The following is a 17,762-nucleotide window of genomic DNA, read 5'->3' on the forward strand; positions in this document are numbered from 1 at the left end:
ATACCAAAGCAAATGACTCTAGGGATGGAGGGCAGGAAGAGGACTGAGGGGGGTAGGGGCTTTGAGGTCCTGGTGGAAAAAGACCTATGTTGGGAGTGAGAGTGTTTTGCTGACACCTATCACAGGGAGATGGGAAGTTGAATCCATATGTCAAAAACTGTCCTGTAAACCATTAACCCCTTAGCCCCCAATAAAATGATTAAAAAAAAACATTTCCATTTTCCTTCTAGAATTTCTGTAGACCTTCCCTCTGGCTTCTGGAATAGATCATATGTGCTGATCACTTAAGAGTCTTCTGAAAGCAATTTGATGCACAGCATTTTTCTTGGTATGGTGAAGCCTAAACCTATTCCCCCCACCCATTTCCAATATGAAAATACTGATTCTTCTAATTCTTTTTTTCCCTTGTTCTTCTTACTATTATTAATTAGATAGATAGATAGATAGATAGACCACAGTACTGAAGTTTACGTCAATGTAATGCAGACCAGACTCAAACTCTGGTCTCATACATGGCAAAGAAGCAAATTATCCAAGCAAGCTATTTTGCCCACCCAACTCTGGAGCTGTCACTGGCCCTTTTAATTACAACTTTTTTTTTATAATTTACTTTCCCTTTTGTTGCCCTTGTTTTTTTATTGTTGTTGTAATTATTGTTGTTATTGATGTTGTCATTGTTAGATAGGACAGAGAGAAATGCAGAGAGGAGGGGAAGACAGAGAGGGGGAGAGAAAGACAGACACCTGCAGACCTGCTTCACCACCTGTGAAGTGACTCCCCTGCAGGTGGGGAGCCAGGGGCTCGAACTGGGATCCTTATACTGGTCCTTGCTCTTTGCACCATGTGCGCTTAACCCACTGCGCTACTGCCCAACTCCCTCAACTTTTTTTTTTTTAACCATCTGAAGGAAGTATGGAAAATAGAACCAATTAAAAAGAAGTTAATATGCAGGTAGGTTAAAGGTATTGTCTGGGGATATGGTGTCAGAGTTGGGAATAGGACTGAAAAGCTGAATCAGGGAAGAGAGTAGCTGCCCAAATATGAGAAGAGTATATAAAGACCATGAACTGTAAACCCCATTAGTCTGATCTGGGCAACACAGGAGCCTGTGTAATCTCTGTACCCCTGTAGGTCTGAGCTCGATAGCTGGGAACATTGTAGGCTGCACTCATTTTAGGACCTGTCTGCCTTGAGTGGCTGAGTATGGTGACCCAGCCTCACTTCGGAGAGTGGGGCAGTCCCTACCCTTGTTGTTCCACATTGAGGGCAATGTCCTGTAGAGGCCCACAAGTGGGTCTATGATGCTGTTCCTGATGGGGATGACCAGCAGTGGTGGAGAGAGGGATCTGGTAGAGGTCTAGGCCCTTCACATCTATGTGGGAATCCCAGGGTTCCCTGACTAGGGCTCCAAATGATGGGGTGACTTGATAGCGACCCAAAGAGTCATCATTAAAGTGTGCCACTGTTTTGCCTTTATTCAGCAGTTGTAGTCCTTATTTTATCTGATAAGGTTAGCCTTAGAGTGATTGAGGGAAATAAAGTAAGAAGTAGGTGAGGAGGATATATAGGTCTAAGTAAAAACTATTTGGTTAAGATCTTTAAAACATTTTTTAAATAATTGTTACTTATTAAATGGAAACACTGACAAAAACCATAGGATAAGAGGGGTACAATTCCACACAGTTTCCACCACCAGAACTCTGCATCTCATCCCCTCCCCTGATAGCTTTCCTATTCTTTATCCCTCTGGGAGTATGGACCCAGGATCATTGTGGGATGCAGAAGGTGGAAGGTCTGGCTTCTGTAATCGCTTCCCTGCTGAACATGGGTATTGACAGGTAGATCCATACTTCCATCCTGTCTCTCTTTCCCTAGGGGCAGGGCTCTGGGGAAGTGGGGCTCCAGGACACATTGGTAGGGTCGCCTGCACAGGGAATTCAGGTTGGCATCATGGTATCACCTGGAACCTGGTGGGTGAAAAAGAGTTAAGATATAAAACAGAACAAATAGTTGACTAACCATGAACCTAAAGGCTGGAATATTGCAGATGAAGATTTGGGGTCTCTGTTTCAAGAACACTATGGTGTCTTTCCATTAGCTCACCTGCATGTTAGCTATCAGGTTCAGGCAAAAATTAGTAAAGCCACAGACTCCTTGGAATATACCTAAAATAAAACTACTAGCCTTTTCCAAAGTGAAGACCACAAATCTCATTTGCTATATTCTTACCTTTAGATTCCTGATTATTAAACAATTTGTTCTGCTTTATGTCTTAATGCTTTTTCAGTCACCAAATTGCAGATGCTACCATGACACCAACCTGACTTCCCTGGGCAGATGACCTCACCAATGTACCCTAGAACCCCACCTCTCCATACCCCAGACCCACTAGGGAAAGATAGAAACAGGCTGGGAGTATGAATTAACCTGCCAACACCTATGTCCAGTGGAGAAGCAATTACAGAAGCCAGACCTTGCACCTTCTGCACCCCATAATGATCCTGGGTCCATTCTCCCAGAGGGATAAAGAATTGAAAGCTTCCAATGGAAGGAATAGGATGTGAACTCTGGTGGTGGAAATTGTGTGAAATTATACCCCTCTTATCCAACAGATTTGTCAATCATTTTTTAAAAATAATAATAAATAAACAAATAAATAAATGGGAACTCAACCAGCAACGATTGCAGCTGACCTTGTATTCTGTGTACTCGGGCCTGGGACAGAGCTGCTGGTGACCATTGAACACAGACTCCAAGGACATGGTAACAATTGAATACAGACTCCAAGGACATGGTGTAGCTGTGAGTTCTCTACTCACTCACTCAGCCTGTGTCAGACTTCAAACATGGAGCCCTGTCTGCACCACCCCTGCTTCAGACACTCTGGAGTGTCTCATGGCTCCCAGTCCTTTAATTTCCTTTATGAGTACAGTGCATCATTCCACACAACATGGAGCAGAGGGGAAGCCTGATTTAGTAGACCTACCAGCTCGGTTCTTTTGTAGGAAGCTTTCTGTACTGAATGATTCTCCTTCTCTGAATCTGTCTTTTCCATAAGTTTAAAATAAATTACCCAGGATACTTCCCTTAGACATGGACCAGGGAAATTCCAGTCCTGTCAGGGTCCTTGTGATGATTCTCAGGAGGGTGGAGAGTTACCGTCTTTCTGTTCATCTCATTCTTATCTTTCTTACTGTGTTTCTCCTGCTTCTCTTGGTGAAAATGACTTTACCCATGCTTCATTCTTTCATTCATCCATATGATTGTTCATTCATTCATTCACTCATTCATTCTGGGCACTGCCAACCAAGCATTAAACAAGTCAGGAAGGGTTTTCTTTCCTTCTCCTTCTTCTTCTTTTATTAACACCATTTGCACCACCAAAGGTCTGTGTCCATTCCCCTTCCCCCACCCCCACAGTGAAGGTGAACATGTACCCTCATCTCCCCTATCCAGCTCCCCAGAGATGATTTTACTTTGGTGCCATACTCCAAACTCAGTCAGGTTCTGCTTTGAGTTTCCCTTTCTGTTATTCTTTATCAACTTCTGCTTATGAGTGTCTTCCCCACCCCCCAGGTTCAATCCCTAGCACTACCATAAACCAGAGCTGAGAAAAGCTCTGGTCTTGGCTTCTATCTATCCATGTAATAAAATATTTAAATTAATAATAATAGCCAAGTAGTGGTGCATCTTGTAGAGAGCACATGTAACTATGTGTAAGGACCTGGGTTCAAGCTCTCTGTGGCCACATGTAAGGGTGAGGGGAGCTTTAAGTCGTGAAGCAGTGCTAAAGTGTCTCTATCTCTGTTCCTTTCTATGCTCTCCTTGCCTTTCAACTTCTCTTTTTTCCACTTATTTATTTATGTATGACTCCTGTCACCAAAGGGTGCTTTACAAAAGGTATATTCTAGAGGTTAAGATAGTGTTTAGATGGGCACTGACCACACACCATATGCTGCTCTGGGGTGGAAGGAGTGCCAACAGGGCCATCACCTGAGCTTTGAGAGGGCTAGGTCAGGTATCCACAAAGTCTCTTCTGAAATGAAGGCTGAGCCTTGGGTACTGAGAGAGAGGAAGTCAGTGAGGCAGTATCTGGTTTCTTGAGTCTTCTGGAATTGTTTGGCTGCTTATAAGTTTCATACTTGGTGACTTTACACTGTGTTTATTGAGGCTTGGTGGCAGATGTGACAGGTCAAGAAAACAGTGTCTGTTTTCTTCTTCTTGAAGATTAGTATTTCCTTAGAGGAATTTTGTATTAATTTTATAGCCTGCCACCTTACTCTATTGCTTAATAAAGACAAAAAAAATGAGCAGATTGAGAAATCATTCCTTAAAGCTCTTTAGAACCTCAACTTCAAAGATTATATTTATTCTTAAAGAAAGAGATATGCAAAGAGAAAGTTACAAAGAGATAGAGACCAGAGAATAACTCAGCTGTGGCTTGTGGTGGCACTGGGGATTGAATCTGGAACCTCGGAGCCTCAGGCTTGATACCGTCTCCCCAGTCTGGGACTTCAATTATAATAAACTTAGCTTCAGATGCAAAGGGGAGTTGGAGTGTGTATGGATATATTTTGTCTCGTGTGTGATACTCATTTCTTGTTTCCCACCACAATTGAATTCATATTTATGAATGATAAGCATTACCTGAGACTAGATTTTCCCCAAAGTCAAAAACAATACAAACAAAAAAGTTTGACTAAGAATGTAAGACTTTAGGATTCTTTTGGTTTCCCAGTCAAGGCCAACAGTAGTTCTTGTTCCTTGGTTTTTCTTCTGCTCTTGAGGGGACATTAATTTGACATATTTTTGCCATTCAGGCCTTGAGAAAAGCAGCCTAGAGTGCTGTCATCCTTTTATGTGATGAGGGTGGGTACCAAGTCTGATCCAGCTTCCAACTTGCTTTATTCTACAATTTACTTTTCACTCCTGCTTCAGTTTTCACACTTTGGAAATAGATGGATCACTAAAACAGGGTACAGCAAGATTTGTGAGAAAATAGACTAGTACTCCATGCTTTCTATGATTTGGGATTTCTTTCCCATGACTTGACTGTGGAAAAATGAGGCATTATAATGAAGAATGGTTTTGGGGACTTTTTTTTCCAGCTGGTGCATCAGAAAGTGTCCACACATTGTTCAATAGCTGTTCTGATTCTTAGTATCAATACAGTTAAAGTCCTCACTCATTTTCCTCAATCTCCAAAGTGAACAGAGAATGGGGATCACTTCTTCTAGTTGAAATTACTAAAAACAACCTAATGTCAGTGATCAGAAATTAGTGATTAAAAACCTAAACAAACGCAGTGTAAAAATACTCTTCTTGGGGGTCAGGTGGTAGCGCAGCAGGTTACGTGCATGTGGTGCCAAGTGCAAGGACCGGCGTAAGGATCCCGGTTCTAGCCCCCGGCTTGCAGGGAAGTCGCTTCACAGGCGGTGAAGCAGGTCTGCAGATGTCTATCTCTCTCTCCCCCTCTCTGTCTTCCCCTCCTCTCTCCATTTCTCTCTGTCCTATCCAATAATGATAACATCATCAACAACAACACTAATAATTACAACAACAAAAACAACAAGGGCAATAGAAAGGAAAATAAATAATAAAAAAAATTTTAATACTCTTCTTTCTGCTTTCTGGACTAGTTTGTTTATCCTGAGATTCTAAGGATTGTTTAAGTTAACTAGCTAAAACTTAATCCAGTATTTGTCACAAAACCCTGTTTTCCTTTTCTTTTTCCTTGTGTGGGACCTTGAACATGTGCTATTCCATTGCTCCTGCAAGGACCTGATGTCATTATTTCTTTCAGGGAGACAGAGAGAGAGGAATAGACAGAAAAGGAAGCGCACTACAGCACTGCTCCGCCACCCATGGATCTTCCCTTGATGCTATGATGCACGGAAATGTAGTGCTGGGGTTTGGACCAAGGACCTCAAGCATGCTTAGGCATTTTCCCTACCAGGTGAGCTATCTCCCAGGCCCTCCCCCATCTTATTTTTTAATAACATTAATCATTACCAAATCATCTTTTAAAAAATGTCTTTCTATTTGTTTATTTGATAGGATAGAAAGAAATTGAGAGGGGAATTGTAGATAAAGAGGGGGGAGAGACACCTACAACACTGCTTCACCATTTGTGAATCTTCCCCCTCTGCAGGTAGGAACCAGGAGCTTGAACCTAGGTCCTCGTGCATAATGTGTAAGTTCAACCAATTATGCCACCACCTGGCACCAGAAAATCATCTTTTTGTGTGTGTGTTAGGTATCAGATTCAGGGAATTCTGTTACCGAGTTTTGGCTACAGTCCTATCTTGCCTATTTGCTGACTTTATTCAGGGGAGAAATGGAAACTGGAGGGAAATGAACAAGGAGAACCTTTTATCTCTAGAACTTTAGCTGCTGACTTCTCAAGTTGAGATCAACAAGCTTATAAAAATACTGAAGTGTAAAAGTCCTAGGGGTCCAGAATCCGGTGGCAACACTAATATGTCAGACTTTTGACTTGAGATGTTCGATTATATTTGCTGTCCATTTGTCATGTGACTTTGTGACTTAAGTTTTTATGACAGACTAATGATGATCATTAAGAGTTATTATTAAATAGAAGTCTTCTCTGTGAAACACCACCATTAGGTCCAGAAATGTCAAATTAATGACTTGAAAAAATTAAGCAGAAGATAAGGAGTTCTGTACAATATAGACAACTGCATTTATAGAAATAAAACTAAGTAAGATCTTAAAGATTTTAAAAATAGAATACAAAAGGATAACATTAGAAATTGAATTAGAGGGGGCCAGGCAGTGGCGTACAGGCTTAACGCACATAGTACTAAGAGCAAGGACCCACTCAAGGATCTGGATTTGAGCCCCCAACCCCCACCAGCAAGGGGGACACTTCACAAATGGTGAAACAGGTCTGCAGGTGTCTCTCTTTCTCCTTCCTTTCTCAGTTTCCCTCTGTCCTATCCAATAAAATGGAAAAACAAAATCACCACTAAGAGCAGTGGATTCATAGGGCAGACACTGAGCCCTAGTGGTAACCATGGGGGGAAAAAAGGGAATTGAATTGAAGTAGGAAAAGTGAGGGCTGGGGAGATAGTGGTATCTGACCAAATTTCATGCCTGATTTCTGAAGATCCCAATTTCAATCTCCAGCATCACTATAAGCCATTGGTGAACAGTGTTCCTTCTTCCCTCTTTGTCTCTCTCCATTTGAAATAGTCACTCCTAGGGGATGGGTGGTGACACACCTGGTTGTGCACACATATTACTGTGTGCAAGGATTGGGGTTCAAGTCTCCAGTCCCCAATTGTAGGGGGAAAGCTTCATGCGTGGTGAAGCAGGGCTGCAGATGTCTCTGTCTCTCTCTCTCTCCCCTTCCCTCTTGATTTCTCTGTTTCTATCCAGTAAGTAAAGATAATGAAAATAAAATAAATTGTTTTTAAAAAGTCACCCCTGGAATGATGAAGCCCTAGTGATAAAATAATAATAATAATGATAATAATAATAACTAGAAACTATCCTATTGATAGCTACATCACAATAGTCATGTGAGTTTGAGCTGAAGGGGATTTTAACTGTGTTTTCCAGCCGTCACCCTCATCCCCCCAGGACAGGCTCTGACTTGAACACTTGGGATTAAATTCATGCATTTGCAAGTTACAGTGCGCCAAATGTCATGATCCTAAATTCCTTGAGACCAGTTGAAAGTAAGATATTCCATGTACAGCAGCTATGCGTCCGTTATAATTTACATGGAAGGGCTTTAAAAACGTGAATTCCATAGCTCATAGCCTTTTTTCTCAGTCCCAGAACACTTTAAGAATCTGGTGAAAATGTGAGCTTCTTCCCAAGGAACTGCACTGTGATATGTTTCTACATATACAACATGGCATATAAATGCTGGAAGCTTCTGAATCCACGAATGTGTCATAGCTCCTTGCTCTGGAGGCATTTGCATGTATAGAGTGTCACTCACCTGGATTCATTAAATAGCCCTTCTGGGTAGTGTCAGCTTTGCCATGTGTTCAGCCCAGCTTTGAGCCTGGCCCCCACCACAGTGGAGGAATGTTTTTGTGTTGTGGTGTGTTCTTCTCTCTCCTTCTCTGTTTCTGTCTCTCTCTTTCTAGCCAAAAAAAAAAAAAATCTTTAGGAGGTGATGAAAGAAAATGAATTAGGGGGCTGGGCAGTGGCCCACAAAGTTAAAGCACACAGTATGAATGAAGCACAGGGACCCACACAAGGATCCCAATTCAAGCCCCTGGCTCTCCAGTTGCAAGAGGTGGTTCACTTTACAAGTGGTGAAGCAGGTCTGCAGGTGTCTATTTTTCTCTTTCTCTCTCTATCTCCCTTTCCCCTCTCAACTTCTCTCTGTCCTATTCAAAAAGGAAGGAAGGAAGGAAGGAAGGAAGAAAGAAAGAAAGAAAGAAAGAAAGAAAAAGGAAGGAAGGAAGGAAGGAAGGAAGGAAGAAAGAAAGAAAGAAAGAAAAAGGAAGGAAGGAAGGAAGGAAGGAAAGAAGGAAGGAAGGAAGGAAGGAAGGAAGGAAGGAAGGAAGGAAGGAAGGAAGAAAAGAAATAGAAGCATTCATTTTTACGTTTGATGTGTAGCAGAATGCAGTTTTGTATACCAAACATGATCACGATGATATGCTAGACATAGGAGAGGATATATGGATATAGAAAAGATTGGACAGAGGCAAAAAAAAAAAAAACATAGAAAAGATTGGAAGGATACTAGTTTAACTGTAAATAGTTCATGTATATTTGTGTGATTATGGGTGATCTTAATTTCCTTCTGGGAGCACAGTTACGTTTTTTTCTATTTAAAAGATAATACAGGGGCTGGAAAAATAGCTCACTCACTAGAGCTCAGACTTCACCATGTGCAGGGACCCTGCTTTGAGCACCTAGCCCCACAGAGGGACATCGTACACCAACACCAGGGGAAGCACCATAATTGGCGGGGTCATGCTGCGGTGTCTCTCCTTTCCCTGTCTCTATTTGAAATAAAAAGATAAAAGATGTACAAATAAGAGATCCCCTAGACACACACACACACACACACACACACACACACACACACTTTTGTGAAAATACACTAGTGACTATCTTTTAAAATTTTATTCTTTTTTAAAAGATAGTCACTAGTGTATTTTCACAAAAGTGTGTGTGTGTGTGTGTGTGTATGTGTGTGTCTGACTGGGGCAAAGTTTCCTATATCAAATCTAAAAGAAAACTAGCAGAGGAGCCAGGTGATTGCGCACCTGGTGAAGTGCACATGCTTCAATGTACAAAGACCTGGGTTCAAGCCCCTCATTACCACCTGCAAAGGGGAAGCTTTGTGAGTGGTGAAGCAGTGCTGCAGGTGTCTCTTTCTCTCTCTCTCTCTCTCTCTCTCTCTCTCTCTCTCTCTCTTCCTCTCTCTATCTCCTCCTTCTCTCTCAATTTATGGTGGTCTCTACCCAATAAATAAATAGATGATTCAAAAAATTTAATAATAAAAAACTTATTTATTAAAAAAAGGAGATGAAACTAGCAGAAACACTCATGGCTGACAATAGTTATGTTAAAATCACATGATCTATACCCTGGGAGCCTTCCTACTGATTGGTTCAGGGCTGACTCAACTCCAACCAATTAGTGTCTATTTTCTGAACAGTAACTATGGAGGAGCCATTTGTGTGTGGTCAGAGCCATTGTGGTAGTGAGCTGGAGTTTGGAAGCTGGTGTGTGTGTGTGTGTGTGTGTGTGTGTGTGTGTGTTACATGTGTGTGTGTCTGTGTGTGTGGTACGTGTGTGTGTGTGTGTGTCTGTGTGTGTGTGTTGTGGGGGAGGGGCAGCAAGTTGATAGGCTCCTGTCTTCAGCTGATCTGTATAGGAAGTGACAGATAGCTCCTGGTTCAGTTGCACCCTAGTCCTCACTGTAGCTCCATTTTCCAAAAAGTCTTCTTTTGCTTTTAGAGAGATTTTTCTACTTTTCTTTTTGTCTGAACTAGTTAGAGTTGGAGTTCTGGCATCTGAAACAAACAAGTCTGCACAATCAACAAAAGTACACTTTTAAGAACTCAGTAAAGATTGACCCAAGCTGTGATAAATATGAAATCACCCATGTCTCTTAACACTCAAAATGTTTGACTTTGAGTAACTGCCTCTGCAAGAAAAAGAAGCAGAGGCCAATTGGGATTACTGGTTCAGATCCTTGTATCATTCTGCTCATTGTGAAGGCAAATCTTTTCTTCTAAGCTCTAGGAAGAAACAGATAATAAAGATATTGTTCCAATCCTAGCTATGATTATAAAAATTATAAGTTCTTTTCTAGTTTATGAGTGTGATATTTAGGATAAGAAATTTGCAAGTGAATGAAAAAGAAATAAACTCTACTCAATGAACCAGAAAATCATCCCTACATTAACTGAGTTCTAGGCTGGAGAGAGAGCTCAGCTGGTGGAGTGTAGAGCTTACCATGAGTGAAGACCTTTGCTTGAGTCCCATGACACCACACACAGGACCAGGGCATGTTTCACACATGGTGGAGTAGAACTGTAGTTTCTGTTCTTCTTTCTCTGACTCTTTCATATCTCTATCTGAAATTAAAAGGAAAAAAGAAAAAAAAAAGATTCTGCTGACAGGAGTAGCACGAACAAGGCCCTAAGGTCCTGGCACCAAAATAAAAATGATAATAAAATAGTCACACTCTAAGAACGATCACACCACATGTAGATATGTGCTTTCTACAGTCAATTCTGTGTCAACAAATATTTAGCTATAAAAGAGAGCCATTAGGCCTGCAGAGTCATGGCTTAGTTATTCTAGGAATATTTGAAATGTTTAAACGAGTTTCTTAATTAAAATGCAAACTCAGCCACATGAAAATTCCAATTTTAAATCCAGCTCCATTTGCATCCCTACTGAAAGATAATTGGAAAAGTATACATGAATTACATATGGAAAAGTGTATTTTGCTATTGGCAAAGGTGTGTTTTTGCTGAGTTCAGAAATGGCCCTCCCAGGATAATGTGGAAAGCAGACTCTGATGGGACCAGGTCCACCTTTGGAAGCTGGTTAGAGCAGTAGAGGCAAAGGGAACAATTCTGAGTTTGTATCCAGACTAACCCAGATAATGACACTAACGTAGACTTTTGCTGCAGTCACTAGGACTTCAGTACTCTGGACCAACTCTTTCAGAGAGACATAGAGACAGAGACAAGACAGAGGGGACCAGGTAGGGGCACACCTAGCTGAGCAAACACATTACAGCGCTCATAGACCTGGGTTTAAGCACGCTTCCCACCTGCGGAAGGGACGCTTCAGGGCTACAGGAGTCTTTATTTCTGTCTCTCTCCTTTAAATTTCTTTTTATTATCTTTATTTATTCGATAAAGACAGCCAGAAATTGAGAGGGTAGGAGGAGACAGGAAGAGAGGAAGAGAGATACCTGCAGCACTGTTTCACCATTTGCGAAGCTTTCCCCCTGCAGATAAGGACCAGGGGATTGAATCTGGGTCCTTTTGCATTATAATGTGTGCTCAAGCAAGCGTGCCACCACCACCCAGTCATTTTCTCTTTCTCTACCACCCCACCCCTCTCAATTTCTCTGTCCAGAAATAAATAAATAAATATATATATGTATGTATATATATATATATATATATATATATATATATATATACACACACAAATAAATGTATTAAAGAGAGAGAGAAAGGCAGAAGAGAGAGGGAAAGAGACCACAGCAAGGACTCTTTTCCCAGTGCTGTGGGGCTCAGTCAGTATGCATAGCAAAGCAGGAACACTGTGCAGGTGAGTTATCTTGCCAGTCATGTAGTTTTACTTTTTTTCAATTATTAGTAATATAATAATGATCAATAAGATTGTGGGTTAAAAGGGGGTATAATTCATATAATTTCCACCACCAGAGTGCTATATCCCATCCCCTCTATTGGAAGCCTCCATATTCTTTATCCCTTTGGGAGTATGGACCAAAGATTTTTTTTTTAATTTCTTTATTAGGGAATTAATGTTTTACATTCAACAGTAAATACGATAGTTTGTACATACATAACATTTCTCAGTTTTCCATATAACAATACAACCCCCACTAGGTCCTCTGTCATCCTTTTTGGACCTGTATTCTCTGCCCCCCATCCCCACCCCAGAGTCTTTTACTTTGCTGCAATACTCCAATTCCAGTTCAGGTTCTACTTGAGTTTTCTTTTCTGATCTTGTTTTTCAACTTCTGCCTGAGAGTGAGATCATCCCATATTCATCCTTCTGTTTCTGACTTATTTCACTTAACATGAATTTTTCAAGGTCCATCCAAGATGGGTTGAAAACAGTGAAGTCACCATTTTTTATAGCTGAGTAGTATTCCACTGTGTATATATACCACAACTTGCTCAGCCACTCATCTGTTGTTGGACACCTGGGTTGCTTCCAGGTTTTGGCTATTACAAATTGTGCTGCTAAGAATATATGTGTACACAGATCTTTTTTGGATGGGTGTGTTGGGTTCCTTAGGATATATCCCCAGGAGGGGAATTGCAGGGTCATAGGGTAGGTCCATTTCTAGCCTTGTGAGAGTTCTCCAGACTGTTCTCCACTGAGGTTGGACCAACTGACATTCCCACCAGCAGTTCGAGAGGGTTCCTTGACCCCACAACCTCTTCAGCATTTGCTGCTGTTACCTTTTCTGATGTATGACATTCTCACAGGAGTGAAGTGGTATCTCATTGTTGTCTTTATTTGCATTTCTCTGACAAAGACTTGGAGCATTTTTTCACGTGTTTCTCGGCCTTTTGGATCTCTTCTGTGGTAAATATTTTGTCCATGTCCTCCCCCCATTTTTGGATGGGATTATTTGTTTTCTTGTTCTTGAGTTTGGCAAGCTCTTTATATATTCTGGTTATTAGCCTCTTGTCTGATGTATGGCATGTAAAGATCTTCTCCCATTCTGTGAGGGATCTCTTCGTTTGGGTAGTGGTTTCTTTTGCTGTGAAGACACTTTTTAATTTTATGTAGTCCCATAGGTTTATGCTTGCCTTAGTCTTTTTTGTAATTGGATTCATTTCATTGAAGATGTGTTTAAAATTTATGGGGGAAAGAGTTCTGCCAATATTTTCCTCTAAATATCTGATAGTTCCTGGTCTAACATGCAAGACCTTGATCCACTTGGAATTTACTTTTTTAAAAAAAATTTTTATTTTAATTTATTTATTTTCCCTTTTGTTGCCCTTGTTGTTTTTATTGTTGTAGTTATTATTGTTGCCGTTGTTGTTAGATAGGACAGAGAGAAATGGAGAGAGGAAGGAAAGACAGAGAGGGGCAGAGAAAGATAGACACCTGCAGACTTACTTCACCGCCTGTGAAGCGACTCCCCTGCAGGTGGGGAGCTGGGGGCTCGAACCGGGATCCTTATAGCAGTCCCTGTGCTTCGCGCCATGTGCACTTAACCCACTGCGCTACTGCCCAACTCCCTGGAATTTACTTTTGTATTTGGTGAAATATAGCTGTTCAGTTTCATTCTTCTGCATGTTTCAACCCATTTTTTCCAATGCCATTTGTTGAAGAGACTCTGCTTTCCCCATTTAATAGTCTGGGCACCTTAATCAAAGATTAGATGTCCATAGGTGTGGGGTTTACTTCTGGGCTCTCAATTCTGTTCCACTGGTCAGTGTGTCAATTCATGTTCCAGTACCAAGCAGTTTTGATGACAATGGCCCTATAATACAATTTGAGATCTGGAAGTGTGATGTCTCCAGTTCTGTTCTTTCTTCTCAAGATTGTTTTGGCAATTCTAGGTCTTTTCTGGTTCCAGAGAAACATTTGTAGCATTTATTCTATTCTCCTAAAAAATATGGTTGGGATCTTAATGGGGATAGCATTAAATTTATAGATGGCTCTGGGTAGTATATTCATTTTGACGATGTTAATTCTTCCAACCCATGAACATGGAATATCTTTCCACTTCTTTGTGTCTTTGTCAATTTCCTTGAGCAGTGACTCATAATTTTCAGTATACAAGTCTTTCATTTCTTTGGTTAGGTTTACTCCTAGATATTTTATTGTTTTTGTTGCTATAGTAAAAGGAATTGATTTCTGGATTTCAGCTTCTAACTTAGTGTTTGCATAGAGGAATGTTAATTTTGTAGCCTGACACCTTACTGTATTGCCTGATGATATCCAAATGCTTCTTACTGGATTCCTTAGGTTTTTCCATGTATACTATCATGCCATCTGCAAATAGGGAGAGTTTGACTTCTTCTCTTCCAATCTGTTTCCCTTTAACTCCTTGCTCCTGCCTGATTGCTATGGCAAGAACTTCCAACACTATGTTGAACAGTAATGGTGATAGTGGGCAGCCCTGTCTAGTAGCTGATCTGAGGGGAAATCTTTCCAGTTGTTCACCATTGAGTATGATGTTGGCTGTAGGTTTGCTATATATAGACTCCACTATCTTCAGGAATTTTCCACCTATTCCTATTTTTTGTAGTGCTTTGATCATAAAGGGATGTTGTATTTTGTCGAAGGCTTTCTATCTATTGATGTGACCATGTGGTTTTTGGTCTTGCTTTTGTTGATGTGTTGTATTACGTTGATTGATTTATATATATTAAACCAACCTTGCATGTATGGGATAAACGCCACTTGGACCAAAGATTTCTATGGGGTGCAGAAGGTTGGAGGTCTGACTTCTATCATTGCTTCTCTGCTGGACATGGGCGTTGACATGTTGACCTGTACGTACCCCCAGCCTGTTTCTGTCTTTCCCTAGTGGGGTAGGGTTCTCCAGAACCTCTCCAAGTTGAGGTTCTGGGACATATTAGTGAGATTGTCTTGATTTTTGTTTCTTCTGGGATTGTTCTCATTGGGCTGAGGTTTTATATTTTCCCACCACCCCACCCTGTACCCACCATTCCCACATCAGAGTACTCTGTGGTTCACATTCACTAACTAGCACAGCATAGCATCAGCCATGGCCATGTGCAGGTGCGCAGAGGCAAAGTTGGGGGTAGTAATAAAGTCATTGTGAGGGGCCGGGCAGTGGCCCACCTGGTTAAATGCACATAAGCACTAAGCACAAGGACCCACACAAGGATCTGGGTTTGAGCTCCTACCTCCCCATCTGCAGGGGATGCTTCAGAGGCTGAAAAGCAGGTCTGCAGATGTCTATCATCTTTCTCTCTCCTCTGTCTCCCTTCTCAATTTCTCTCTGTCCTATCCAATAAAATGGAAAAAAAAAAAAGATCACCAGGAGTAGTGGATTCCTAGTGTCAGCACCCAGCCCCAGCAACAACTCTGTAGACAGAAAAATAATATAAAAAATAAAGTAATTGTGACTATCACTGTTGTCTTTTTTTTTTTTTTTAGGTGTGTTATTAAAAAATAAGAGAGAGACAAGGAAAGAGGACATAATGGAAGAGTGAATATTCAGCACATACTGAGTTCCGGGAGCTGAGTGTGTTGGTTGGATCTGAATTGATGTGTAGACGGGAAGCTGCCGTGACCTGCCTCTGCCCTGCCCTTGGGGTGCTTCTAGGCCTCAGGGCAGAGCTCTGTCTAGAGTCAGGAAAACAGCCAGGGACCTGGATTTGCCAATAAAACAGTCCTAGTGCAAGCTATAACAGAAACATGAATCCCTCCTATCTCACCTGACCATCGCAGCGATTAAGGGCCTGGAAAGCCAGGAAAGAACTAAGGTGGGTGGGGAGAGACTTTCTGGGAAGAAGGTCAGTGGGAGGAGCTTGGGAAGCTTAATTTCCTTTTGCCTTGGTCTCCTCCACCTCACTATTAGGCCCTCTCCAAAGACTTAGAAACTAATTTACAGACAAAGAGAAAAGGGGGTGTCTAAAAAAATTATTTTTTCCTTTCCCTCCTCTTCCCCTTCCCTTTCCTTTCCTTCTCCTCCTTCCCCTCCATATTCTTTCTAGACCCAGACAGAGCAGGCAGCAGGCTAAGAGGCAGAAAAAGAGAGAGAAAGAGACCACAGCACCAAAAACTTCTTCCAGTGTGGTCTTGAACCTGGGTAGCACATATGGCAAAGCAATGCCTATTCAAGTGAGTTATTTTTCTGACCCCAAAATTTCCCTTTCAAGCAAATTTATGTCTTGATCAAGCCACACATGTTGTTCTCACATGTGTATTTCTCTGAGATCAGATCAAGACAGGGATACTATAGATCTTGTTCTAGTATCATCTTCCGATAAAAGACTTGTGACTGGAATTGGAGCTTGACAAAAATGTCTTCAAAAGAGAGAAGCAACTGTTTCTACTATGTTCACTTCATTGACTCACAAGAAAATTCTGGAGTTATTGTGTTATCTACAGGCATGTACTGGCTAGAGAGGAATACTTCAGACATAAGAGCAACAAAGACTGAGAGGGTCCTAGAATCAGTTCAGCTACAATGTGATGTCTTGCAGTGCACGTCCTAATTCATATGGCTGTCTACTATAAGGTTAATATGTACAAAAGTATGTTAAAACATGATTTGAAACTACACAAATGTGCAACAGTTATGCCTAGCTGACTCCTGAGCCTCTAAGCTATATAACCAAACTATCTTTTGGGTTGCTAATTTATAAATTCTAAAGTATTAATTTAAAATAAGTCTAAATGTATCATTTATCACATATATACATGTATACCTCAGCTCTAAGTATTACACACTGAATCTCTCTTTGGGATGAATATAAGAGTATTAAGGAAATATAAATAACACTTAGATTTATGAAAAACCTTTGCCTTCTAATCACTTCAGTGAGAATGAGACTGTAATGTTTGCTAGCATGAGAATGGTAGTACAAGCCTGATTCTTTTCTTTTCTCTCCTCCTCCCACCCCCTCCTCTCTCCTTCTTGCCACCAGGGTTGTCACTGGTGTTAGTACCTGTGTACTAACTCTACCACTACTGGTAACTACCAACCTTCTTCCTCCCCTTCCTCCTTTCCTTCCTTCCTTTTTTTTTTTTTTTTTTTTTTTTTTTGGTATAGATCAAAAAATGGAGAAGGAAGGGAAGATAGAGAAGGGAAAAAAAGAGAGATGCCTACTGTTTATGAAGCTTTCCTTCCTGCAGGTGGGAACAAGAGACTTGAACCCAGATCCTTGCACATAGTAATACGTGTACTCAACCAGGTGCACCACTGCCCACAAACCAGCTACTTGCCTCTTGACCCAAGTTGAATTACTGCAGTGCTTCCCTTTCATCCCTTTTGGTCTACTGCCCTGGGCAGTCATTACTCTGTTTCCCAGTGACTAAAGTCAGTCCCAGCACTATTTCAAACCCTGGTTTCTACTCTTCTTCAGCAACAGCCGATTCCTCCACCATGTGTACAAGGAACGGATGGACAGCTTAGCTAATTCCTCCAGTGTAGAGCCAGAGGTGAAATTCTGCTCAGATGTTCCCCATGAACCATTGACTGAAATCACTGAGAGTAGAGAGTAGTTCATAGGAATCCACTCGATGAGATTCACAGGCTTAACATCTCTGGAGACAGGAAGGGTTATGAATGCAACAGAGGAGAGGACAATGGGAGAATTATCAGCTCACCTTTCAATTCATCTAAACACAAGAAAAAAAGAATGTTCTCATGTTACTTTTCTTTTCTGCAAAGTCCGAGGGCTTCTCACTGCCCTTAGAGTAAAATAAAAATATCTCCTGGAATTCTTGGCAATCAGACTTAGTCTGATCTTGCCTGTTATAACTTGTGAAAAGAGTCTGGGCTTCAGATCGCCCCAGATATCTCCTGGCCGTGGTGCTTAGTGTGCTAGCTC

At 41.2% G+C, this 17,762-nt stretch overlaps 1 protein-coding gene across 2 annotated transcripts in view; it reads right to left on the reverse strand.

The window, feature by feature from the left end:
• UST (uronyl 2-sulfotransferase) overlaps positions 1-17,762 on the reverse strand; it is a 426,518-nt gene that overhangs the window by 17,854 nt on the left and 390,902 nt on the right. For both annotated transcript variants that reach the window (XM_060205366.1, XM_060205365.1), the window contains exon 8: positions 10,456-10,577. In XM_060205366.1, the coding sequence (XP_060061349.1) occupies positions 10,456-10,577 (122 nt within the window). The remainder of the gene's footprint in view (positions 1-10,455; positions 10,578-17,762) is intronic.

Source organism: Erinaceus europaeus, chromosome 13 (assembly GCF_950295315.1).
Source record: "Erinaceus europaeus chromosome 13, mEriEur2.1, whole genome shotgun sequence".
NCBI classification, from domain to species: domain Eukaryota; kingdom Metazoa; phylum Chordata; class Mammalia; order Eulipotyphla; family Erinaceidae; genus Erinaceus; species Erinaceus europaeus.